The sequence below is a fragment of the Pan troglodytes genome, chromosome 20 (genome assembly GCF_028858775.2).
Source record: "Pan troglodytes isolate AG18354 chromosome 20, NHGRI_mPanTro3-v2.0_pri, whole genome shotgun sequence".
Classification (NCBI taxonomy): domain Eukaryota; kingdom Metazoa; phylum Chordata; class Mammalia; order Primates; family Hominidae; genus Pan; species Pan troglodytes.
The window spans coordinates 12,372,915-12,400,542 of record NC_072418.2 but is presented as its reverse complement, the minus strand read 5'-3'; the positions used below and the strand labels follow the sequence as shown (position 1 = coordinate 12,400,542).

Sequence of the window (27,628 nt, the reverse complement as noted above, 5' to 3'; positions counted from 1 at the left end):
CACGCTCTTGTCCCCCAGATTGGAGTGCAGTGGCGCGATCTCGGCTCACCGCAACCTCCGCCTCCCGGGTTCAAGTGATTCTCCTGCCTCAGCCTCCTGAGTAGCTGGGATTACAAGCGCCTGCCACCACACCCAGCTATTTTTTTGTATTTTTAGTAGAGACGGGGTTTCAGCATGTTGGCCAGGCTGGTGTCAAACTCCCGACCTCAGGTGATCCGCCCGCCTTGGCTTCCCAAAGTGCAGGGATTACAGGTGTGAGCCACTGGCGCTTGGCCTTATATATATATTTTAATAGAGACAGGGTCGAGCCGGGCACAGGCCTGGGCAACAAGAGTGAAACTCTGTCTCAAAAAAAAAAAAAACAAAAAGAAAAGAAAAAAAAAGACACACGGTCTTGCTATTTTACTCAGGCTGGTCTGGAACTCTTGGACTCAAGCTATCCACCTGCCTTAGCCTCCCAAAGTGCTGGAATTACAGGCGTGAGCCACTGAGCCCGCCCGGGATAAGCTTTGGAGGAGCATCCTCTGGGGTGCGTCCCATCCCCCATCCCCGCCTTTCCAACCCGTCTGGCCACCTGAAACACGAGCTAGGCCGGGTCCCACCTCTAAACCGCCCCCAAGTATGGGCCCCACCCCTCGCCCACGGTTCCGTCCAGAGGCCCGGTTCTAAACTCATCTTTTTCTTTGAACCCGTTTCTGCATCCCGCTCCCTGAGCCAACCCCAGGCACTGTCCGGCACCCACCCAGGAGGAAACTAGAATTTCTTTGTCCTACGTGCCTGAAACTCAAGCCCTGGAGCCCCACCCGGCCGGAGGCTCGGAGCGGAAGTGACGTCAGTGTGCCACCGCCATCTTTACCGGCTGTGGCTCAGCATGGTCAGTGCCGTTTCACCTTTATTGTGGAGGAGTCCACCCCTGCTGTGGTGAGTTCCACCTGCTTGGGGGTCCGGGACATAGCAGCGGGGCGGCAAAGGAAGGATTGGGCGTGGTCGCCCAGGAGCCTCTCAGATCCGCCTGGTTTCACTCGCTTTTCTAGGGGCTGTCAGTCCTCCTGGTGCGGCCTCTGGCCAGTTCCGAGAGGCCGCACAGTCCGTCTGGCCGCGTCGGGAAGTGTGTTTGTTCCGCCTCCGCCGGGTGTTTTCTTGAGTACTTTCACCCGCTGTGCTCCTCTCTTGAAAAGCTTGGAAAGCAACCTTTGGGAGTTTTTTTCTTTCCGAAAGGAAAAGGATTTCTGCCCTTCTGGTGAGGTTGGCTCTGGCCCCGCATTCTCCCGCGTCTGGAACCTATCTCTTCCGGCATGTTCCTGGTGAGCAACGGCGGAAAAATGGTTTCAAGAGGGCTGTGACTTCCATTTATTTGCTAAAAAATGTCTCATCTGAGAATCTGGCGTTGTCTTGATGTCCTTTACTTTTTTTTTTTTTTGATTTGGAGTCTTACTCTGTCACCCACGCTGGAGTGCAGTGGCACGATGTTGGCTCACTGCAACTTTCACCTCCCGGGTTCAAGTGATTGTTAGATACGAGTTTTAAATTTCTTTTTAAAAAATCAATATGTCAGTATGTTTAATTCTTTGCCTTCTACTTTTAAACTTCTCCGTAAAGCAACCTTTTTCGATCACCTGCTCCACCCTGACTCATTCTGATTACCTGCTCCACCCAGACTTATTTTGATTACTTACTCCCCACTGACTCATTTTCCACCCTGACTCATTCCAATTTCCTGCTCTGTTATAACCATTTTCCCCAACAAACCACTCACCCTGTCACTCTCTTTAAATTAGCCAATTGGAATTAGTTTAGCCTGTGGGGTCTAACCCTAGCCATCGGGGAAGGACACAGCGGCAGGGGCCACTTTCCTCAAGAATAAGAACCCCTTCCCCTCCCTTGTCCTGGTGTGTGCTCACCATTGCTCCATCTGTGAGGGCACACCCTTCTATAGAAGTAAATTGCCTTGCTGAGAAAAGAAAATGTTATATTTGAGTGCTTTTTTTTTGTGGCATGAAAACTTTATAACATGATTCACCTGCCTCAGCCTCTCGAGTAGCTGGGATTCCAGGCGTGCACCACCACACCTGGCTAATTTTTTATATTTTTGGTAGAGATGGGGTTTCACCATGTTGGCCAGGCTGGTCTCGAACTCCTGACCTCAAGTGATCCACCCGCCACTTATTTTTGACACATTACATTCAGATGGAAAAAACATATAGTTGTTTAGGGTGTGCCCGTTTTTGTATGTAAATATGAACGCGTGTAGACTAAGCCTTTAGTTTTTAATTTTTATTTTCTTGCAGGTTATTTTTTTTCTAATTGTTACCAGCTGCAAGCCTTTCTACTTAAAGCCAGGCCAGATGCACTGGCTCACACCTGTAATCACAGCACTTTGGGAGGCAGAGGCAGGCGGATCACCTGAGGTCAGGAGATCCAGACTAGCCTAGCCAACATGGTAAAACCCTGTCTCTACTAAAAATACAAAAATTAGCCGGGCTTGGTGGTGGGCCCCTGTAATCCCAGCTGTTGGAGATAAAAAAATAAATGCTGGGTGCTGCAAAGTGAAACCAGCACTCAGGCAAAAGTTTTCTCAGAAACGCAATTTATTTCTATAGAAGGGTGAGTCTCGCGGATGGAGTGATGGCGAGAGTACACCAGATAAGGGAGGGGAAGGGGTTTTTATTTCTAACGCTGGGTCCCTACTTCTGTGTCGCCCCCCCCGTGGGTTAGGGTCGGACCGCAGAATCTAAACTGATCCTATTGGCTATCTGTGAATATTTTCCCCAAATAAGGAAGGGTAGGGGGATGTGTGAGTCATGATGGTGGGATGTGCAGTTTCAAAGAGTGGAATAGCTGTAGAATGAGTAGCCAAGGGAACAGATGTGAGTTATTGATTAGAGCTGATGGGAAGGTTGTTTACAGTAACTAGAGGCAAGGAGGCATGGAGAACAGGAAAGTTGAGTTTGAGAACAAAGAACAAGGAAGTTTATAGGCTGAACTTTTGAAGAGAAATTCAGAGAAATATATTGTATCTTACACAGCTACTCCGGAGGCTGAGGCAGGAGAGTCACTTTAACCCGGGAGGCGGAGGTTGCATTGAGCCGAGATCCCGCCACTGCCCTCCAGCCTGGGTGACAAGAGCGAAACTGTCTCAAAAAAAAAAAAAAAAAAAAAAAAAAAAGAAAGGCAATAATACTCAACTATTCTCTTCATCTGAAGTTCTTAGGTCTGTACCACCCCCACAGTCCTTCAAAACAGAGGCCTCCAGGAACCAGGAAGAAAGAATGGAGGCTTTATTACACTGACACTAGAATTATTTACTATTATAATCAGAATAGTATTCTAGTATCAGTGTAATAAAATATCTAGTATCTGTATAATTTATTAAGAGCATGTTTGGACTAAGTGTAGTTTTTACATTTTTTTCTGAAAAATTTGATCCTAAGGAAAACTTGAACATCTAACACACCCAGTCTAGTAGATTTACTTAATTTTTTAGCATTTTATTTCTTTCTCCTCATGTAAATCTTACAGTGAACAATTTGAGTGTAAATTGAGCATAAATTGTACATGTGATGCTTGACCTTTAAATACTTCGTAATGCACCTCCTAAAAATAGGCATTGTCATACTAAAACCACAATACTAGTATTTCACTTAAATAAAAAATAATAATGTCATCTAATGTCTACTTTCCGTAATAACTAAAATTCTCCTCATTGATTCAACATATGCTCTTGGGTGTTTTTGGATCTAAGATCCATTCAAGATTTTTGCATTGCAATTGTCAGTGTCTTCAGTGTCTTTTTGCCTATAACAGTTATTACTGTCCATTATATTGACTTTCAGAGAGTCACACTCATTCTCTTAGAAAGTCATACAATCAGATATTTCTGATTGGATTCTCATGGTGTGTGTAAATATTCCTTTATTTCATGCGATTTCCTACAAACTTGGAATTGGGTCCAGAGGAGAAGCTGACAACAGTTGTTTGATAATGGGTGACAGTATGTACTTCATGCTTTGGGGACCAGAAAGTCTCAAATTACTCAGTTCAGCCTTAGTTACTTCATGTCCCATGACTAGTTGTTCATTCTCTGTCATGTGCTAGTGGCAAACCACAACCTGTTTCTCAAAAGAAAAACAGTTAATCTGCACAAGAGGGCATGGATTGACTCTGCAATACCAGAGGGCTGTACTCTACATCTTCTGTTGGTGCATGCCGGAGGCTTCCAATAAATAACATGCCATTTAACATGGACACATTGAGTATCACTGGGTCTGCTGGATCAGGTGGACCAAGTGCTTAGGAAGCTTGCATTGCAGCCTGAAATTGCTCTTGTCTACAGTTGAAACTAGAATCCTTACAGGTAACTGTGTGGGGCGTTAAAGTACATGCAAATGTATGTGTTGCCTCCAAAATTCAAGAGGTCTATGGATGGTAGTTTTTGAGAAACCTCCATGCTGGGTTTTTTTTCTTTTTTTGAGACAAAGTCTTGCTGGATCACCCAGGCTGGAGAGCAATGGCATAATCATGGCTCATTGCTCCTTGTTAATGGTAGGTGGTATTAGGTGCAGTAACTTGGAGTGACATCTTGGAGGGATGTCTTTACATGATCCAGACAAAGGAATATCTTTACCCACAGACATGGTGGCCCCAGAATCTCCCACTCCCTATTTTACAATCCAGAAAATTTTTTTTGATTCATAATAGATGAACATATTTTCAGAGTACATGTGATAATTTGATACATTCACATAATCAGGGTAAGTAGCATACCTGTCACCTTAAATATTTATCTTTTCTATATTGTAGGAACATCGTTATTCTCTTAGCTGTGTTGAAATGTATGATAGATGCGTATTAAGTGTAGTCACCCTACTGATCTATTGAATACCAGTTCTTATTTCTTCTAACTGTATATTTTACCGATGAATCAACCTCTTTTTTTTTTTTTTTTTTTTTTGGGAGATGGAGTCTCGCCGTCACCCAGGCTGGAATGCAGTGGCATGATCTTGGCTCACTGCAACCTCTGCCTCCTCCCGGGTTCAAGTGATTCTCCTCCCTCAGCCTCCCGAGTAGCTAGGATTAAGGGGTGCACCACCACACCCGGCTAATTTTTGTAGTTTTAGTGGAGACGGGGTTTTACCATATTGGACAGGTTGGTCTCGAACTCCTGATCTCACATAATCAGGGTGATCTGCCCGCCTTGGCCTCCCAAAGTGCTGGGATTACAGGCATGAGCCACCTCACTCAGCCTAATCAACCTCTCTTTATCTCCGTCTCCCTCCTACCCTTCTGGCCTCTAGTAATCACCAATCTGTACTCTATGCTCATGAGATCCACTTTTTTAGCTCCCACATGTGAGAATATGGGGTATTTGTCTGCTGTGCTTGGCTTATTTCACTTCCATGATGACCTCCAGTTCTATCCAGTTGCTGCAAATGACAGAATTCCATTCTTCTTTATGGCTGAATAATAATCCGCTGTCTATATATACCATATTTTCTTTATTCATTCTTTCATTGTTAGACACTTAGGTTGATTCCATATTTTGGCTATTATGAGTAGTGCTGCGGTAAACAAGGGAATGTATATATATCTTTTCAAATATATTGATTTCCTTTCTTTTGGATATATACCCAGTGGGATTCCAGATCATATGGTAGTTCTATTTTTAATTTTTTGAGAAACCCCCATACTGTTTTTTTTTGTTTTTGTTTTTTTTTTTTTTTTTTTGAGATAGTCTTGCTGTGTCACCCAGGCTAGAGTGCCATGGCATAATCATGGCTCACTGCAGCCTTGACTTCCTGGGCTCAGGTGATCCTCCCACCTCAGCTTCCTGAGTAGCCAGGACTACAGGCCTCCACTAATACACCTGGCTAAGTTTTTTTGTTTGTTTCTTTGATTTTTTGAGACAGAGTCTCACTCTGTCACTCAGGCTGGGGTGCAGTGGCATGATCTTGGTTCACTGCAACGTCCGCCTCCTGGGTTCAAGCAATTCTCTTACCTCAGCCTCTGGAGTAGCTGGGACTACAGGTGCACGCCACCATGCCCAGCTAATTTTTGTATTTTCAGTAGAGACAGAGTTTCACCATGTTGACCAGGCTGGTCTCAAACTCCTGACCTCAAATGATCTGCCTGCCTTGGCCTCCTAAAGAGCTGGGATTACAGGCATGAGCTACTGTCCCTGACTGGTTGTGTGTGTGTGTGTGAGTGTGTGTGTGTGTGTGTGTGTGCGCGCGCGCGCGTGTGCATGCACGTGCATGCAGACAGGTCTTGCCAGGTTCAGACAGGTTTTGTGTGTGCATGTGTGTACAGACAGGTGTTGCTGTGTTGCCCAGCCTGGTCTGGAACTCCTGGGCTCAAGTGATCTCCCACCGCAGCCTCAAGTTTTGGGATTACAGGCCTGAGCCACCACACCTGAATATTGTTCTCTACAGTGGCTGTACTAATTTATATTCCCACCAACTGCATACAAGGATTATCTTTTCACCATATCCTCATCAGCATTTGTTATTCCCTGTCTTTTTTATAAAAGCCACTCTAAATGAGGTGAGATGATATCTCATTGTGGTTATGTGTGATTTGTATTTCTCTGATGATTAGTGATGTTGAGCATTTTTTTGTATGCCTGTTGGCCATTTGTATGTCTTTTTTTTTGAGAAACATCTATTCTGACCTTTTTGCTGATTTTTTTATCGGATTTTTTTTGTTATCAAGTTTGAGTTCCTTATATATTCTGATTATTAATCCCAGGTGGATAGTTTGTAAATATTTTCTCCCATACTGTAGATTGTCTCTTCACTTTGTTGATTGTTTCTTTTGCTGTGGAGAAGTTTTTAGCTTGATGTAATCTCATATGTTTGTTTTTGCTCTTGTTGCCTGTGCTTTTGAGATCTTCCCAAGAAATCTTTACCCAGACCAATGCCCTGGATTGTTTCCCAAGGGTCTTCCTCTACTAGTTTTATAGTTTCAGGTGTTAGATGTAAGTCTTTAATCTGTTTTGACTTTTTTTTTTTATGCTGAGAGATGGCATCTAGTTTTATTCTGCATATGGTTATCCAGTTTTCCCAGCAGCATTTATTGAAAAGACTGTTATTTTCCCATTGTATGCTTTTGGTGCCTTTGTTGAAAATGAGCTGTCTGTAAATGTGTAGATTTGTATTTAGGTTCTTTGTTCTCTTCCATTGATCTATGTGTTTTTGTTTTTGTTTTTTATGTCAGTACCATGCTGATTTGGTTATGATAGCTTTGTAGTATATTTTGAAGTCAGGCAGTGTGATGATTCCAGCTTTGTTCTTTTTGTTCAGTATTTCTTTGGCTGTTTGAAGTCTTTTATGGTTGCATATAAATTTTAGGATTTTTTTTCTATTTTTGTGATGAATGTCATTGCTATTTTGATAACGGTTGCTCTTAATTGTAAATTGCTTTGGGTAGTATTGTCATTTTAACAATATTCTTCTAATCCATGAGCATGGAATGTCTTTCCATTTTTTTTCTGTATTCTCTACAGTTTGTTTCATCGTGTTTTATAGTTTTCCTTGTATAGCTCCTTCACATTTTTGGTTACTTTTTATTTTCTCTTTTTTTCAGAGGTGGGGTCTCACTTTGTTGCCCAGGCTGGAGTACAGTGGTGCAGTTGTAGCTCATGCAGCAGCCTTGAACTCCTGGGCTCAAGGAATCCTCCTGCCTCAGTCTCTTTTGAGTAGCTGGGACTACAGGTGTGTGCCATCATGCCTGGCTAATTTTTTTTTTTTAATTGAGACTGAGCCATGCCATGTTGCCCAGGCTGGTCTTGAACTGTTGGGCTTAAGCAATCCTCCCACCTCAGCCTCCCAAAATTCTGGGATTACAATTGTGAGTCATCATGCCTGGTGCTGGCATTTTATAGTCTTTGCAGCTATTGTAAATGTGATTACTTCCTTGATTTCTTTTTCAGATTGTTCACCGTTGGCGTATATAAATGCAACTGATTTTTGTATGTTGATTTTGTGTCCCGAACATTTACTGAATTCATTTATCAGTTCTAATAGGTTTTTGGTGGAGTCTTTAGGTTTTTCTAAATATAAGATTATGTTAGCTGAGCATGGTGGCTCATGCCTGTAATCCCAGCACTTTAGGAGGCCAAAGCAAGAGGATCACTTGAAATCAGGAGTTCAAGGCCAGCCTGGGTAATATATTGAGGACCCCTCTGCCCCCAGTCTCTAAAAAAAAAAAAAAGTTAGCATTGTCACACATGCCTGTGGTTCTAGCTACTCGGGAGGCTGAGGCAGGAGTATCACTTGAGCCCAGGAGACCAAGGCTGCAGTGAGCTGTGATCACCACTGCATTCTAGCCTGAGCAACAGAGGGAGACCCTGTTTCTAAGGAGAAAAAGGTCATGTCATTGGCAAACAAGGCTAATTTGACTTCTTTTTTAGTTGAGATGCCCTTTATTTGTTTCTCTTGCCTAATTGCTCTGGCCAGAACTTATAGTATTATGTTGAATAGAAGTGGTAAAAGTGGACATCCTTGTTCTGTTCAAGATCTCAGAGGAAAGACTTTCAATTTTTCCCTGTTCAGTATGATGTTGGATGTGGGTGTGTCATATATGGCCTTTATTATTTTGAGGTATATTCGTTCTATACACAGTTTGTTGGGGACTTTTGTCAAAAAGGGATATTGAATTTTATCAAATGGTGTTTCAGCATCTGTGGAAATCTCATACGGTTTTTATTCTTGGTTCTGTTAATTTGGTACGTCACATTTATTGATTTGCATATGTTGAACCATCCTTGTATTTCTACGATGAATTTCACTTGATTGTGATGAATGATTTTCTTAATGTGTTGAATTTGGTTTGCTAATATTTTGGTGAGAATTTTTGCAGGTATGTTCATCAGTGATATTGGCCTGTAGTTTTGTTGTTGTTGTGCTCTTGTCTGGTTTTGATATGAGAATAATGCTCACCTTGTAGACTAAGTTTGGAAATATTCTCTCCTCTTCAATTTTGTTTGAGGAGTTCAAGTAGTATTGGTATTAGTTCTTTAAGTTTTTGGTAGGATTCAGCAGTGAAGTTATCAGGTCCTGGGCTTTTCTTTGATGGGATTCATTTTGTTATCACTTTGATCTTGTTATTGTTGTGTTGAGGTTTTCTGTTTCTTCATGGTTCAGTCTTGGTAGGTTGTATGCACCCAAGAATTTGTCTGTTTCTTCCAGGCTTTTCAGTTTGTTGGCATATAGTTTTTCATAATAGTTTCTAATGATTGGTTGTATTTCTGTGGTTTCTGTTCTGTTTTCTTTTTCATTTTTTATTTTATTTGGGTCATTTTTTTCCCTTAGTCTAGCCGAAGGTTAATTTTGTTTATCTTTTCAAGTAATCAACTTTATGTTTTATTGATCTTCTGTATTGTTTTTTATTTTCAATTTTATTTTGGCTCTGGTCTTTATTCTTTTGTTCTACTAATTTTGAATCTGGTTTGTTTTTGCTTTTCTAGTATCTTAAGGGGTATCATTAGGTTTATTTTAAATTTTTCTACTTTTTTGATGTATGTGTTTACTGCTGTAAAATTCTCCCTTAGTACTGCTTTTATCCCATAGATTTTGGTTTGTCAACATACCAAAACAATGTTCCACTGTGTAATTTTTTTTTTTTTTTTTTTTTTTTTTTTTTTTTTTTTTGAGAGGTTTGTTCTTGTTGCCCAGGCTGGAGTGCAATAGTGCGATCTCGGCTCACCACAACCTCTGCTTCCCGGATTCAAGCGATTCTCCTGCTTCAGCCTCCCGAGTAGTGGGATTACAGGCATGCGCCACCATGTCTAGCTAATTTTGTATTTTTAGTAGAGACAGTGTTTCTCCATGTTGGTCAGGCTGGTCTTGAACTCCTGACCTCAGAAGATCCACCCACCTCGGCCTCCCAAAGTGTTGGGATTACAGGCATGAGCCATAGCAACCAGCCTCTTAAATTCTTTTGATTTTTTTTTTTTTTTTAAGACTAGGTCTCTCTCTGTCACCTAGCCTGGAGTGCAGTGGTATGATCATGGCTTACTGCATCCTCTACCTCCCATGCTGAAGCAATCCTCCCACCTCAGTCTCCTAAGTAGGTGAGGTGCACGCCATCACACCTGGCTACTTTTTGTACTTTTTAGTAGAGATGGGTTTTCATCATGTTTCCCAGGCAGGTCTTGAACTCCTGAGCTCAAGCCATCCACCTGTGTCGGCCTCCCAAAATTATTTCCTTTCTTTAAAATTTCCATAGGTCACCGCCTCCTTTTCAGCACTAGATGGAATCTTAAACCCATGTTTGCCTCTGCTCTAGCAAACAGTCAAGAATACTGCCCATCCAGAATTGGGGAGTCCTAAAGGGCATATTCCAGCAATGTGGGAAGGCTGGCTGTGTGTTCTGCCCAGGGGACCTGTGTAGCATACCCCTACAGTATGCTGCTCCCAGGGCTGGGGATGGTAGTCCTGCCTCCCCTCTTTGTCCCTGGATGTCCTCAGGGTATTTCTCCCTTCAGGCTCTTGTGATGCTTCCTGTGGGTTGAGACAGGGAGGGACTGATCTTTTACCAGGGAACCCAGGATGGTGGAGAAGGTGGTTGTCCACCTTGAGCTCAGTTTTTTCCAGTGTAGAAACTGAATTGGTAGAAATTTTCCACATTCTTGGTGCTGGAGTAAGGAGAAGGGTGTTGTGGATATGGAAATTTGATTCTCTTACCATCTCCTTGGAGTTTTTTTCACTTCATTGTAGCCACAGAAACTGCTTTTTTTTTTTTTTAGACAGAGTCTTGCTCTGTCCCCAGGCTGGAGTGCAGTGGCACGATCTTGGCTCACTGCAACCTCCGCTTCCCAGGTTCAAGCAATTCTCCAACCTCAGTATCCTGAGTAGCTGGGACTTCAGGCGTGTGCCACCATGCCCAGCTAATGTTTGTATTTTCAGTAGAGACAGGGTTTCACCATGTTGGCCAGGCTGGTCTCAAACTCCTGACCTCAGGTGAGCCACCTGCCTTGGCCTCCCAAAGTGCTGGCATTACAGGCATGAGCCACTACGCCTGGCCTAGAGCTGTTTTTTAAAGCACATGTGTGCATATATAGAAATGTGTTATATAAACGGTATTTGAGATATTTTCTTTTCTTTTCTTTTCTTTTGAGACAGAGTCTCACTCTGTCACCCAGGCTGTACCTCGTGATCCACCCGCCTTGGCCTCCCAGACTGCTGGGATTACAGGCATGAGCCACCGTGCCCAGCTGGTCTCGAACGTCTGCCCTCAGGTGATCCACCTGCATCAGCCTCCCAAAGTGCTGGGATTATAGGTGTGAGCTACTGCATCCAGGCCTGAGAAACTTTTCAAAAATGGCAGAAACCCAAAAGTCCTCAGATCACATATATGATTACATCCATAAGCCAAACTGTGCAAGAAATGTACAAGATAATGTTGGAACACATGCCCTGTGTGAAAACAATCAGTGACTGTTAGGGTCTTGTCAAAAGGAAAGGAGCCATCTTGAAGACAGTCCACTGGCCAGTGGTGGAACAACTTAACCATAACATAATAGTTTTTGTAAGTACTGATAATAAATCCAACCCAAAATGTGCAGCCCCTCCTTGGGGAAAATTAAACTTTAAGGAACGTTAAAACAAGTGAACTATAATTCCAGCACTTTTGGAGGCTGGGGCGGGTGGACCACTCATGGTCAGGAGTTCCAGACCAGCCAGACCAACATGGAGAAACACAGTCTCTACTAAAAACACAAAAATTAGCCAGGTGTGGTGATGTATGCCTGTAATCGCAGGTACTCGGGAGGCTGAGGCAGGAGAATAGCTTAAACCGAAGAGGCGGAGGTTGCAGTGAGCCTAGATCGTGCCATTGCACTCCTGGCTGGACAACAAGAGTGAAACTCTGTCTCAAAAAACAAAACAAAACAAAACAAATTCACAGACCAGGTGTGGTGGCTCACACCTGTAATCTCAGCACTTTGGGAGGCCAAGGCAGGCAGATCACCTGAGGTCAGGAGTTGAAGACCAGCCTGGCTGTCATTGTGAAACCCCATCTCTACTAAAAATACAAAAAAAAATTAGCTGGGAATGGTGGCATGCACCTGTAATCCCAGCTATTTGGGAGGCTGTGGCAGGAGAATCACTTGAACTAGGGAGTCCCAGCTACTCTGGAGTCCTGTAGTCCCAGCTACTCGAGAGGCTGAGGCAGGAAAATCGCTTGAACCTGGGAGGCGGCGGCTGCAGTGAGCCGAGATCGTGCCACTGCACTCCAGCCTGGGCGACAGAATGAGACTCTGTCTCAGAAAAAAAAAGAAAAAGAAAAAAAAGAACAATAGCTACAGTGGTGGCAATCGTGCTACTGCAGTCTAGCCTGGGCGATAAGAGCAAGACTCCGTCTCAAAAAAAAAAAAAAAAAAAAAAAACCATCTACACAGTCAACCTGTGTGATGATTTTTGGAATGTCAGGACCCTTGAGGACTATATTTTGGAAGTGAACAGGAAGGAAAATTTATGCAGTCTGGAGGCAATGGTGTGGAGTGATTCTGGCTGTTTCTTTTCTTTTTCCTTTTTTTTTTTTTTTTTTTTTTGAGATGGCGTCTCGCTCTGTCACCCAGGCTGGAGTGCAGTGGCGCAATCTCACTTACTGCAAGCTCCACCTCCTGGGTTCATGCCATTCTCCTGCCTCAGCCTCCTGAGTATCTGGGACTACAGGCGCCTGCCACCATGCCTGGCAATTTTTTTTTTTTTGTATTTTTAGTAGAGACGAGGTTTCACTGCATTAGCCGGATGGTCTCGATCTCCTGACCTCGTGATCCACCCGCCTCGGCCTCCCAAAGTGCTGGGATTACAGGTGTGAGCCACTGCACCTGTCCAATTCTGGCTGTTTTTTCAAATTGGCATAGAGATAAGGCCATTATCTACATTAGTTGTGTACCAAGTGCCAACTGTTGTGTTCATTCTTTTCAGTAAAGAACAACATTTAGAACAATAGCTGGCCAGGCGCAGTGGCTCACATCTGTAATCCCAGCACCTTGGGAGGCTGAGGTGGGCACCTCCCGGGTTCGAGTGATTCTCCTGCCTCAGCCTCCTGAGTAGGTTGGACTACAGTGTGTGCCACCATGAGTGGCTAAGGTTTGTATTTTTAGTAGAGATGAGGTTTCACCATATGGGCTAGGCTGATCTTGAACTCCTGACCTCAAGTTCATGCCATTGTCCTGCCTCAGCCTCCCAAGTAGCTGGGACTACAGCCGCCCACCACCACACCTGGCTAATTTTTTGTATTTTAGTAGAGACGGGGTTTCATTGTGTTAGCCAGGATGGTCTCGATCTCCTGACCTTGTGGTCTGCCCGCCTTGGTACTCCCAAAGTGCTGGGATTACAGGCGTGAGCCACTGTGCCTGGCCTGTTGTCTATATTTTCTTTCTCTTTTTTTTTTTTTTTTTTTGAGATGGAGTCTCGCTCTGTCACCCAGTCTGGAGTGCAGTGGCATGATCTCGGCTCACTGCAACCTCTGCCTCCCAGGATCAAGCAATTCTCCTGCCTCAGCCTCCTGAGTAGTCATGTGCCACCACGCCCAGCTAATTTTTGTATTTTTAGTAGAGACAGGGTTTTGCCATGATGGCCAGGCTGGTCTTGAACTCCTGACCTCAGGTGATCTGCCTGCCTCAGCCTCCCAAAGTACTGAGATTACAAGTGTGAGCCACCGCGCCTGGCCATCTTTTGAATATTTTAAATTCTGTTTTTCATCATCTTAGGTACACAATGAAGTTATCAATAACACACGTGGCTAGTGACTACTGAGTTGTTCTGTGCAGGTCTGGACTGTCTTCTGGTCATACTGGGGGGTAACAGCATATACAGGAGATCAGGCTCTAGGGTCAAATATCAGACCAATTACTAGGATTATTTGAATGTAGGTTTTTTTCAGTATTAATAGAGGTAATGGGCCAGGCATGGTGGCTCATGCTTATTATCCCAGCACTTTGGGAGGCCAAGGTGGGAGGATTGTTTGAGCCCAGGAGTTTGAGACCAGCCTGGGCAACCTGGTGAAACCTTGTTTCTACTAAAAATGCAAAAAATTAGATCCAGTGGGGTGCACCTGTAGTCCCAGCCACTTTGGGGGCTGAAGTGGGAGAATCACTTGTTTGAGACCAGCCTGGCCAATATGATGAAACCCCTTCCTTACACATTTCTTTTTTGTTGTTGTTGTTTGAGATGGAGTCTCGCACTGTCACCTGGGCTGGAGTGCGATGGCACAGTCTCAGCTCACTGCAACCTCCACCTCCCGGGGTCAAGCGATTCTCCTTCCTCAGCATCCTGAGTAGCTGGGATTCCAGGTGCCCACGACCACACCCAGCTAATTTTTTCTATTTTTAGTAGAGACAGGGTTTCACTATGTTGGCCAGGCTGATCTGGAACTCCTGACCTCGTGATCCACCTGCCTTGGCCTCCCAAAGTGTTGGGATTACAGGCATGAACCACCGTGCCTGACCAACCCCATCCTTACTAAAAATATAAAAATTAGCCAGGCATGGTGGTGCATACCTGTAATCCCAGCTACTCGGGAGGCTGAGGCCTGATAATCACTTGAACCTGGGAGGCAGAGGTTGCAGTGAGTCAAGATCACGCCACTGCATTTCAGCCTGGGCAACAGAGTGAGACTCTGTCTCAAAATAATAATAATAATATAATAATAAGGCTTGACGATGCACACCTGTGGTCCCAGCTATTCAGGAAGCTGAGGTGGGAGGATCACTTGAGCCCGGGAAATGTAGGCTACAGAGAGCTGTTGTTGTGTCATTGTACTTAAACCTGGGCAACAGAGTGAGACCCTGTCTCAATAAATAGATAGATGGATAGATACATAGATACATATAGGTAATGATAGCTGTTGGGAAGGATGGTTATGATAGTTAAGTGAGCATGTATATATAAAGCTACTAGAGCTACTTCTGACATACTAGTCCTCAATAAATGTCAGTTGCTGTTATTAATACTATCATTACTGAGTGACGATACTGAGTATACAGTTTTTGGTGGCCTTCACATCTGTCACCTGCAGAGAGAAAGCTCATGCATAATGTTCAATGACTGATGTTTGATGCGTGTTGTTTGGTGATTGGTATGAACAGGACCTCAGATAACCCTGTACAAAGAGGAATGGAGATTGCCTGTATCCACCTAGATTCATAAGTTGCCCTGAGGCGATCTTGGCATCAAGAAAGACAGCATTGAGGCACATCTCACCATCAGCTTCAGAGGATGTCAGCCTTTGATATGTCCCGTGGTAAGTCCTTGTTGATGCTCGTTTTCAGAGATTCTGCTTTAGGTCGCCCTCCACAACATAAGAGTCCAGTGAGCTGGGCCTGAACAGGCATGCAGCTTTTTTTTTTTTTTTTTTTCTTTTAGATGGAGTTTTGCTCTTGTTGCCCAGGCTGGAGTGCAATGGCATGATCTTAGCTCACCGCAACCTCCACCTCCTGGGTTCAAACAATTCTCCTGCCTCACCCACCCGAGTCACTGGGACCACAGGCTAATTTTGTATTTTTAGTAGAGACGGGTTTCTCCATGTTGGTCAGGCCGGTCTTGAACTCCCGACCTCAGGTGATTTGCCTGCCTCGGCCTCCCAAAGTGTTGGAATTACAGGCATGAGCCACCGTGCCCGGCTGCTGCTAGTTCTTTTAGGAGGAATTCAAGTAAGACGCAGAATGCTCTTTTATTTTATTCATATTTTTATTTATTTATTTTTTGAGACCAAATCTTGCTCTGTCACCCAGGCTGGAGTGCAGTGGTGTAATCTTGGCTCACTGAAACCTCCGCCTGCTGGGTTCAAGCAATTCTCTTGCCTTAGCTTCTTAAGTAGCTGGGATCACAAGCATGCATCACCAGGTTCAGTTAATTTTTTTTTTTTTTTTTTTGAGACGGAGTCTCACTCTGTCACCCAGGCTGAAGTGCAGTTGCATGATCTCGACTCATTGCAACCTCCACTTCCCAGGTTCAAGCAGTTCTCTGCCTCAGCCTCCTGTAATTTTTTTTTTTTTTTTTTTTAGTAGAGACGGGGTTTTGCCACGTTGGCCAGGCTGGTCTTGAATGCCTGACCTCGAGTGATTTGCCCGCCTTGGCCTCCCAAAATGTTGGGATTACAGGCATGAGCCTCTGTGCCCAGTCAGAATGCTGTTTTAGAATTCAGCCCTGGTTTGTGTGCCTTTGGAAATGCTACATAAGCTTCATGAGTGTTACTACTATGGGCAGATAGTCACATTTTTCAGGGTGTAAGTTTCCTTGAAAAATGAAACTGTTACCCTTTACACAACAGGCAGCTCAGCCCATATCTGCTTTTCTGGGTCTAGGTGATACAGGACTACTATGGCATTTCATGGAAGTGTTGTGTGTGTGTAGTTTTTTCGAGTGTGCAGGAGCATATGGGAATTTCAAGCTAGGATGGAATGACTTCTGGGCATGAGAATGTGGGCAGCTCTGGCTTCTCATGCCTTCTTACTTTTCCACTAGGGTTTTTTTCCAGGGAACCAATCTGTCCTTTTGAAGAAAAGACAAAGATAGGAACGATGGTAGAGGACCACCGGTCAAATTCTTACCAGGTAAACAGAAAATGTACCGTTGTACAAAATGACATACTTACATCCAATAGGTAGACACATTTCCTTCTAGACAGACTCATCTCCAGAGTTTTCTTAGAGCAAATGAAGCCTTACTCAAGGATTGAGTCCCCAGATGAATTTCCCCAGGGAATGAAGTCTCCTATACATAAAGTGTTAACTTGAAGATCATTCCAGTAGCTCGGTAATTACTAATTAAGCCTGACCTTCATGGTGCCAACTGCATCTTTCTTACATTGCTGGGTGCGGTGACAGATGATAAAGCAGATGAAAGTGTCCTTTTATCAAATAATTTATTCACTCATCAGCATTTATCAGGTATCTGCAGTGTGCTGAGGAGTGTGCTGCCCAGAGACCAATGGGACAGGAAGAGCTCCTAGCCTGTTTGTGCTGAGATAATGTAAGCAGTGTGCAGTGGCTCATGCCTGTAATTCCAGCTACTCAGGAGGCTGGGGTGGGAGGAGCACTTCAGCCCAGGAGATTGAAGCTGCAGTAAGCAGCGATTGTGCCTGGGTGACACAGTGGGACCCTGTCTTTATAGATAAATAAATAAAAAGATTGGATAGATAGATAGATAGATGCTAGATAGATAGATAGATGCTAGATAGATAAAAATTAATGTTTAGGAAGTACTGCTCTAATCAAAAATTAAAATTAAAAAAATATTTAAAAATTAAAAATAAATAGATCAGACAAAAAAGATTTAAAAATTTTTTTAAAAAGTACTGTTCGGATGGGCGTGGTGTCTCACACCTATAATCCCAGCACCTTGGGAGGCTGAGGTGGGCCGATCACATGAGGTCAGAAGTTTGAGACCATCCTGGCCAACATGGTGAAACCCCTTTTCTACTAAAAATACAAAAATTATCCAGGCGTGATGTTGCATGCCTGTAATCCCATCTACTTGGGAGGCTGAGGCATGAGAATCACTTGAACTTAGGAGGTGGAGGTTGCAGTGAGCCGAGATCGTGCCATTGCACTCCAGCCTGGGCAAAAAGAGCAAAACTCTGTCACAAAAAAAAAGAAAGAAAGAAAAAAAGTGCTGTTTAAGGCATATGCCTGTAGGAGGTCAACCTTGATTGTTTAGACACAAGAGCTCCTGAGACATTAAACCCTGGAGTAGATCATGGGAGACTTGAGAACCACGTATAAGTGAGTATAAGGTTCCCCTTTCCTCATTCTCCAGTGAATATTGGTGGAAGTGTTCATTGGCTCAAACCAGCATGTGTTTGATGACTTAGGATTCAGTGACGTTTGATGATGTGGCTGTGGAGTTCACCCCGGAGGAGTGGGCTTTACTGGACACAACTCAGAAATACCTCTACAGAGATGTGATGCTGGAGAACTACATGAACCTGGCCTCTGTGGGTAAGAGTAACATCACTTTGCTTGGCATGGTGGCCTGCACCTGTAGTCCCAGATACTTGGGAGGCTGAGGTGGGAGAATCGCTGGAGCCTGGGAGTTTGATACTAGCATGGGCAACATTGTGAAACCTCATCTCTAAAAAAAAATCCTAAGAATAAAGACTAGGCCGGTCACGGAGGTTCACGCCTGTAATCCCAGCACTTTGGAAGGCTGAGGCAGGCAGATCACAAGGCCAGGAAATCAAGACCAGCCTGGCTAACACGGTGAAACCCTGTCTCTACTAAAAATGCAAAAAAATTAGCCAGGCATGGTGGCACATGCCTGTAGTCCCAGTTACTCGGGAGGCTGAGGCAGTAGAATCGCTTGAACCCAGGAGGCGGAGGTTGCAGTGAGCCGAGATTGTGCCACTGCACTCCAGCCTGGTGACAGAGTGGGACTTTGACTCAAAAAAAAAAAAAAAAAAAAAGATTTTTAAAGATCCACTTTGCCTGAGAAGATTTAAGCTATTTTTCTCAGAATTTCAGATATCTCTGACTTTTACTTTCCATCTAGTCAAACAAAACTACCAGTTCTGTTTTTTTTTTTGTTTGTTTGTTTTGGTTTTGGCTTTTTTGGTTTTTTTTTTTTTTTTTTTGAGGGAGTCTCACTCTGTCACCCAGGCTGGGGTGCAGTGGCAGGATCTCTGCTCACTGAAAGCTCTGCCTCCCGGGTTCTTGCCATTCTCCTGCCTCAGCTTCCCGAAGCTGTTCTGTTTTTTTGTTAAGTTTATCATTTTGATATATGCCCTTTATCCTGATCTTTCCTGCTTTCCTTTCCTGATAATTTTCTCTTCCTGTTCCCCATCAGTTGTAATTTTCACAGAAGCAGTTTGTTATAAACTATCTAAACACATCAGTTGTGTAATAAACCCCACATCCTTATAGCCAAATTTTTGACATACCAAAATCCTCAAGGTTCTCTTGTTTTATTTTCTTTTTCTTTTTTTTTTTTTTTTGAGATGGAGTCTCGTTCTGTCACCCAGGCTGGAGTGCAGTGGTGTGATTTCAGCTCACTGCAACCGCCGCCTCTGGGGTTCAAGTGATTCCCCTGCCTCAGCCTCCTGAGTAGCTGGGACTACAGGCACATGCCAACGCGCCCGGCTAATATATATATATATATATATATTTGTATTTTACTAGAGAGAGGGTTTCACCATTTTGGTCAGGATGGTCTTGATCTCCTGACTTCGTGATCCACCCACCTCAGCCTCCCAAAGTCCTGGGATTACAGGCCTGAGTCACCGTGCCTGGCCTGTGGCTTTTATTTTCATACTGTGTTTAATTTGAAAACAAGGACAAATGACTAATTTTAAACTAACACATTTCTTCTCTAAACCCTTAGATTTCTTTTTCTGCTTAACTTCAGAATGGGAAATACAACCTAGAACCAAACGGTCATCACTTCAGCAGGGTTTTTTGAAGAATCAAATATTCACTGGGATACAAATGGTAAGATTCATGAGGGATATTTATTTTTTTCTTCTGTTTTTTGAGACGGAGTCTTGCTCTGCCAGGCTGAAGTGCAGTGGCACCATCTCAGCTCACCGCAACCTCCAACTCCCAGGTTCAAGCGATTCTCTTGCCTCAGCCTCCCGAGTAGCTGGGACTACAGGCACCCACCACCATGCCCAGCTAATTTATTGTATTTATAGTAGAGACAGGGTTTCACTATGTTAGCCAGGATGGTCTTGATCTCCTGACCTCGTGATCCATCTGCCTCGACCTCCCAAAGTGCTGGGATTACAGGTGTGAGCCACTGTGTCAGGCCATGAGGGATATTTCTTAATTTCCTCTCTCAGAAAAGATTGAGAATTCCATTCTAAAAAATCAGCCCAGTTAGTGGCGTGGTTTACATCTGTAATCCCAGCTACTTAGGAGGCTGAGGTGGGATCATCATTTGAGCCCAGGAATTCAAGACCAGCCTAGGCAGTATAGCAATATACCATCTCTGATTTTAAAAAGAGGCTAGATGTGGTGGCTCATGCCTGTAATCCCAACACTTTAGGAGGCAAAGATAGGTGGATCACTTGAGGTCAGGAGTTTGAGACAGGCCTGGCCAACATGGTGAAAACTCTGTCTCTACTAAAAATACAAAATTAGCTGTGTGTGGTGGTGGGCACCTGTTATCCTAGTTACTCGGGAGGCTGAGGCAGGACAATCGCTTACCCAGAGGCCGAGGTTGCTGAGTGAGCCAGCACTGCACCACTGCATTCCAGCTTAGATGACCAAGTGAGACTCCATCTAAAAAAAAAAAAAGAAAGAAAGAAAGAAAAGAAAGTGAGTCCTGTAATCCCAGCACTTTGGGATGTGGAGGTGTGTGGATCACTTGAGGTTAGCACTTTGAGACCAGCCTGACCAACATGGTGAAACTCTGTCTCTACTAAAAATACAAAATTAGCCAGGTGTGGTGGCGGGCACCTGTAATCCCAGTTACACGGGAGGCTGAGGCAGAATTGCTTAAACACGGGAGGTGGAGTTGGCATGAAAAAGAAACAGCACAAATGAGAGATACTTGAGAGAGAAGTAGCCTGCACCCTTGAGGGAGCAGGGTCTCTGGAGAGATAGTCTGAATGTGATGAATTTTCTGATGTTCCATACCTGTATAACTTGTCACTGAAAAATACCGACAAGTACATATTCCCACATATGTAACTAGACATTGAGGATTTAAAGTTTCATGAAAATCTGCACAATTTGGCTGGGTGCAATGGCTGACACCTGCAATCCCAGCACTTTGGGAAGCTGAGGCAGGAGAATTAGCTTGAGTCTAGGAGATCAAGACCAGCCTGGGCAACAGGGAGACTCTGTCTCTACAAAAAAAAAAAAAAAATTAGCCGGGCACGTTGGCATGCACCTGTAATCCAGGCTCCTCAGGAGACTGAGGCAGGATGATGGCTTGAGCCTGGGAGTTTAAGGCTGCAGTGAGCTGTGATTGTGCCATGGTACCCAGCCTGGGTGACAGAGTGAGACCCTGTCTCAAACCACCCCCAACAATCAAAAAAAGACAGTTTTTTTTTGAACAATTAGAGCCAGTGGCATAGAATTCTGGCAAGAAATCAAAAGGGTAGGAAATGAAACCATGGAAGAAATATTGTAAAAATTATGGTTATCAAAGTAGGCTGACTTGGTAGCTCATGGCTGTAATCCCAGCAGTTTGGGAGGCTGAGACGGGGGTTTCTTGAAGAGTTTGAGACCAGCCTAGGCTACATACCAAGACCCTGTCTCTATAAAAATAAATTGAGGCTGGGCGCAGTGCCTCATGCCTGTAATTCCAGCACTTTGGGAGGCCTAGGCGGGCGGATGAGAAGGTCAGGAGTTTGAGAACACCCTGGCTAACATGATGAAGTCCCATCTGTAGGAAAAATACAAAAATTAGCTGGGTCTGGTTGCACATGCTAGTTGGCAGGCTGAGGCAGAAGAACCGCTTGAACCCAGGAGGCGGAGGTTGCAGTGAGCCGAAATCGTGACACTGCACTCCAGCCAAAGTGAGACTCCATCTCAAAAATAAATAAAATAAAATAAATAAATAAATCAAAAAATTGGATGATGCATGCCTCTAGTCCTAGCTACACAGCTTTTAGCTAGGATGATCACTTGAACCCAGCCAGGCGTTTGAGGTTACAGTGAGCCATGATCACTGCAGTGCACTATAGACCAGGCAATGGAGCAAAACCCCAGCTCTGAAAAAAGTAAAACATGTTGTGCATGGTGGGTCACGCCTGTAATCTTACCACTTTGGGAGGCCAAGACAGGCAGTTCACCTGAACTCAGGAGTTTGAGACCAGCCTGGGCAACTTGGCAAAACCCGTGTCTACAAAAAAAGTAGAAAAACTCCCCAGTGCAGTAGTGCACACCTGTATTTCCAGCTACTCGGGAGGCTGAGGCAGGAGAATCACTTGAGCCTGGGAGGTGAAGGTTGCAGTTAGCAGAGATTGTGCCACTGCACTGTAGACTGGGAGATAGAACAAGACTCTGTCTCAAAAAAAAAAAAAAAAAAAAAAAAAAATTAAACATTAAAAAGTAATTGTCATCAAAATAATGTTTCTGTGTTCAGATGGGTGAAATCTCTTAATATGTCTGAAAACATTTTAAATCCTTTATCCCCTCATCAGCAGACAAGAAGCTACAGTGGATGGAAACTCTGTGAGAATTGTGGAGAGGTCTTCAGTGAACAGTTTTGCCTTAAGACACACATGAGAGCTCAGAATGGAGGGAACACTTTTGAGGGTAATTGTTATGGAAAAGACATCCTCAGTGTGCACAAGGAAGCCTCTATTGGACAAGAACTTTCCAAATTTAATCCATGTGGAAAAGTCTTCACCTTAACTCCAGGCCTTGCTGTGCATCTTGAAATTCTCAATGGAAGACAACCCTACAAATGTAAGGAATGTGGAAAAGGCTTTAAGTATTTTGCAAGCCTTGATAATCACATGGGAATCCACATTGGAGAGAAACTCTGTGAATTTCAGGAATGTGAGAGAGCCATCACAACTTCCTCACACTTAAAGCAGTGTGTAGCAGTTCATACTGGAAAGAAATCCGAAAAGACTAAGAACTGTGGGAAATCCTTCACTAATTTTTCTCAACTTTCTGCACATGCAAAAACTCATAAAGGAGAGAAGTCCTTTGAATGTAAAGAATGTGGAAGATCCTTTAGAAATTCCTCATCCTTTAATGTTCACATTCAAATTCACACTGGAATAAAACCACACAAATGTACGGAATGTGGGAAAGCCTTCACTAGATCAACTCACCTTACTCAACATGTAAGAACTCACACTGGAATAAAACCCTATGAATGTAAGGAATGTGGCCAAGCCTTCACTCAGTACACGGGCCTTGCTATACACATACGAAATCACACTGGAGAGAAACCCTATCAGTGTAAGGAATGTGGGAAAGCCTTCAATAGATCTTCAACGCTTACTCAACATAGAAGAATTCACACAGGAGAGAAGCCTTATGAATGTGTTGAATGTGGGAAGACCTTCATTACTTCTTCCCATCGTAGTAAACATTTGAAAACTCACAGTGGAGAAAGGTAAATGCAAGATATGTGGGAAAGAATTTCTGTATTCCTCACCCCACCTGTGAACTCCTACCAGAGAGAAACCTTTTGTATGTAAAGAATTTGGGAAAGCATTTGCTCTTTCCTCATGCCTAGGTATGCATGAAAGAATTCACACTGGGGAGAAATACTATGAATGTAAGGATATGAGTGTTGTTACCATTTAGCCCATTGGTTGCCATCTTTAATTATTGGCAGTGCAAAGATCATCAGATTAGTCCTAAATGCCTTTTGGAGGTTGTAATGGCTCACAGATTGGCCTTAGATGCATCCCGAGGGTCTGAAATTAAACCTACAGGTTCTGAATACAACTTCATGGTTCCCTGAGTCTGGGCATCTGTGAAGAAGGGTCATGGATGCTGAGGTCAGTACTGCAGGCTGCCTCACCTTGGTGATTAGATTCCTAAGATCATAGCATTAACAGGTTCTGTACGAGATAAATCATGCAGATTGATCCCAGCCCCTGTTGGTTAGTGGCTGCCAGTGTGGCACATTCATGTCAAAATTTACCAGAAGCCAAGATGATGTAGGCCCCAGAGGTGGATTGTTAAAAAGATGCTCCTCCAAGGTTCTCTTCTGTTCCCATGGATCCTGCAGAGCATGTCAGGAGTGAAACCATCCATAACTGCCAGTGCCCTTTCACAGCTGATTATTTCTGTGTCCCCTTCTTGTAAAATAAGAAGTGTGACAACCTTGACTGTTCTGTTCTGTCTTCTCTGTCCATTTTAGGTGGCACAATGTAAGTGGCAGTGTCTCTTCTAGTATAATTCAGTCTCTCTTCTCACTTCTGTTAAGATGGCTGATATAGTCCATGAATCCCACTCATGATCTCTTTATCAAATGATTGTTCAGCCACACTTTGAGGATTCTCTTCAGTACAAGTTTTCTAATTTTTGCAGTATGGATAGGCTGAGAATTTTCCAAATCTCCAAGTTCTGGTTCCTTTTTCCTTAACAATTTCTTCTGCAATTCAGGTCTCCTTTTGCATTTTTGCCGAGACCAGCTGGGTCGTGGAGACCCTAACCCAGTGGCTCTAGAGGAATTAAGACAAAGACACAGAAATATAGTGCAGAGTGGGAATCGGGGCTCACAGCCTTCAGAGCTGAGCTTGAACAGAGTTTGACCCACATATTTATTGACAGTAAGCCTGTGATAAACATTATTTCTATAGATTATAGATCAGCTAAAAGTATTCCTTACTAGAAAGAAAGGGACAGGCTCTGGCTTGTTATCTGCAACAGGAATATGTCCTTAAGGCACAAATCACTCATGCTATTGTTTGTGGTTTAGGAATGCCTTGAGCAGTTTTCCAGTTTTCCGCCCTGGGTGGGCCAGGTGTTGCTTGCCCTCATTCCGGTAAACCAGCAATCTCCAGCATGGGCGTCATAGCCATCATGAGCATGTCACAGTGCTGCAGAGATTTTGTTTATGGCCAGTTTCTCATGGCCTGTTTATGGCCAGATTTGGGGGGCCTGTTCCCAGCACATTTTCCTGTAAGCACTCAGGAATAATGAAGCTTCCTGTGTCCTTTAACACTTTAATTACAGATCTTAGTGATACATACCATTTTATCTCTCTCAAGCTCCACCTTCCATAAAATGCTAGAATACAGTTCTGCCAAGTTCTTCACCACTTTATATCAAGGGTTGTCTTTTCTTCATTTCCCAATAGCATGTTCCTCATTCCCCAATGACACCTCACCAGAATAACCCTTACCAACCTTATTTCCAGCTTGCACATCAGAATTTTTCCAGCCTCTACTCATTTGTCAGTTTCAAAGCTGCTTCACATTTTTAGTTTGTTTGTTTTTAATTGCAGTACCTCACTTCTCAGTACCAATATCTGCCTTAGTCAGCTCAGACAACCATAACAGAATACCGCAGACCAAATGGCTTAGAAATTAATTTAATTTTAAATCAATGAGGTTAAAAACACAGGATTTTTTTTTTTTTTTTTTTTTTTGAGATGGAGTTTTGCTCTTGTTGCCCAGGCTGGAGTGCAATGGTATGATCTTGGCTCACCGCAACCTCCACCTCCCGAGTTCCAGTGATTCTCCTGCCTCACCCTCAGTAGCTGGGATTATTGGCATGCACCACAAACCTTAGCTAAGTTTGTATTTTTAGTAGAGACAGGGTTTCTCCATGTTGGTCAGGCTGATCTCCATGTTGGTCAGATCTGACCTCTGGTGATCCACCTGCCTTGGCCTCCCAAAGTGCTGGGATTACAGGCCTGAGCCACCGTATCTGGCCCAAAACACAAATTTATATTCTCACATATCTGGAGGCTGGAAGTCTGAGATCAGAGTGCCAGCATGGTCAACCTCTAGTGAGAGCTCTCTTCCTGGCATGTAAGTGCCCACTTCCTCATGTCTTCACACGATGGAGACCAACAAATAGGTCGGTCGGTCTCCCCCCTACCCGCCCCCTTCTCTTTTCACATACAGTCACATTGAGGTTTGGAACTTCATATGAAATTTGGGGGGTCACTGTGTGTGTGTATATATATATATATATATATGTATACCTAACTCCTAAAGTGGAACAGTAAGAGTCATTATTTATAGATTATCTGATTCTCTATGTGGAAAGAGAAAAGAATCATATTAAGTACTTTGGACTGAACAATGACCCCCAAAATTCGTATGATGATGAAGCTCTCTCTAAATATTTTCTTGCTTTACTGGACTGATTTTAACCCACTGCACAACACCAACTAAAAGTAGTAATACCAGCATACTTGTCTTTGCAGTTCTGGTGAGATATGCACTCTATTTTGTTGGTTTGGCTGTAGGCTTTTATTTCTTTTTTATTTTTTGAAGAGGCTATGTCCTGTCAGGGAACCAGCCCCGATATTCACATAGGTTCTTTTCTATTTTCCCTAAGTGTCAGCCAACTTGAGAAATAAAGGGACAGAGTACAAAAGAGAGAAATTTTAAAGCTGGGTGTCCAGGGCAGACATCACATGTTGGTAGGTTCCGTGATGCCCCACAAGCCGCAAAAACCAGCAAGTTTTTATTAGGGATTTTCAAAAGGGGAGGGAGTGTGCAAATAAGTGTGGGTCACAGACATCAAGTACTTTACAAGGTAATAGAATATCACAAGGCAAGTGGAGGCAGGGCGAGATCACAGGACCAAGGTGAAATTAAAATTGCGAATGAAGTTTTGGGCACCATTGTCATTGATAACATCTTATCAGGAGACGGTTTTGAGATCAACTGGTCTGACTAAAATTTATTAGGTGGGAATTTCCTCTTCCTAATAAGCCTGGGAGTGCTGTGGGAGACTGGGGTCTATTTCACCCCTGCAGTCTCGACCATAAGAGGGCTATGCCCAGGGGGGCCAGTTCAGAGACCCACTCCCAGGTGTGCATTCTCTTTCTCAAGGATGTTCCTTGCTGAGAAAAAGAATTCAGTGATATTTCTCCCATTTGCTTGTGAAAGAAGAGAAATGTGGCTTTGTTCCACCCGGCTCACCAGCGGTCAGAGTTTAAGGTTATCTCTCTTGTTTCCTAAACATTGCTGTTATCCTGTTCTTTTTTCAAGGTGCCCAGATTTCATATTGCTCAAACACACATGCTGTATAATTTGTGCAGTTAATGCAATTATTACAGGGTCCTGAGGTAATATACATCCTCCTCAGCTGACAGGATTGAGAGATTAAAGTAAAGACAGGCACAGGAAATCACAAGGGTATTGACTGGGGAAGTGATAAGTGTCCATGAAATCTTTACAATTTATGTTTAGAGATTGCAGTAAAGACAGGCATAAGAAATTATAAAAGTATTAATTTGGGGAACTAATAAATGTCCATGAAACCTTCACAATCCATGTTTTTCTGCCATGGCTTCAGCCAGTCCCCCCGTTTGGGGTCCCTGACTTCCTGCAACAATGTCCTGCAGGAAAAGTTTTTTCTTTATATCCAGTTTTTACATGATGAATTATTTCCCAATATTTCATAGTTTATGAGGCTGAATTCCTCTTGAATTTATTAAATGCTTCCTTCACATCCTCTGTGATGATCATGTTTATTTACTGATAAAACTCAATACCTAGAACTGCACCTAGCTCATGATGGTACCTAATAAATACTTCAATGAAATGATGTGGTGATGCATGCCTATAGTTTTAGCTACTTGGGAGGGTGGCCTGAGCCCAGAGGTTCTAGACCAGCTTAGGCAACATAGCAAGACCCCATCTCAAAAAAAAAAAAAAAAAAAAAAAAAAACTTAAAGAAGTGAATGCATGGAAAGGCGCTTTTCTAAAACAAATGTGGTCAGGCTGGGTGTGGGGGCTTATGCCTGTAATCCCAGCAATTTGGGAGGTGGGGGTGGGCAGATCATTTGAGGTCAAGAGTTCGAGACCAGCCCAGCCAACATGGTGAAACCCCATCTCTACTAACAATACAAAAATTAGCTGGGTGTGGTGATGTGCACCTGTAATCCCAGCTACTTGGAAGGCTGAAGCAGGAGAATCACTTGAACCTGGGAGGTGGAGGTTGCATTGAGCCAAGATTGCACCACTGCACTCCATGCTGGGTGACAGGGTGCGACTCTGTCAAAAATAAATAAATTAAATTAAA

General features: G+C 43.5%; 1 protein-coding gene across 15 annotated transcripts; it reads left to right on the top strand.

The window, feature by feature from the left end:
- Positions 1-810: 810 nt before the first annotated feature.
- On the top strand, positions 811-27,628 carry ZNF562 (zinc finger protein 562). 15 transcript variants are annotated; one of them, XM_063801136.1, is made up of 7 exons: positions 835-921; positions 15,095-15,249; positions 16,473-16,561; positions 17,667-17,731; positions 17,821-17,947; positions 19,326-19,432; positions 22,099-23,748. In XM_063801136.1, the coding sequence occupies exons 5-7, from the start codon at positions 17,914-17,916 to the stop codon at positions 23,026-23,028; spliced, it is 1,071 nt and encodes a 356-aa protein (XP_063657206.1). In that variant the 5' UTR covers positions 835-921; positions 15,095-15,249; positions 16,473-16,561; positions 17,667-17,731; positions 17,821-17,913; the 3' UTR covers positions 23,029-23,748. The 15 variants fall into 15 exon arrangements, with proteins under 15 accessions (XP_003316143.1, XP_009432895.1, XP_063657200.1 ...); XM_063801128.1 differs by lacking the exon at positions 17,667-17,731 and adding an exon at positions 11,121-11,526 and having other exon boundaries at positions 22,096-23,748; XM_063801132.1 differs by lacking the exon at positions 17,667-17,731 and adding an exon at positions 11,121-11,526 and having other exon boundaries at positions 17,766-17,947; positions 22,096-23,748.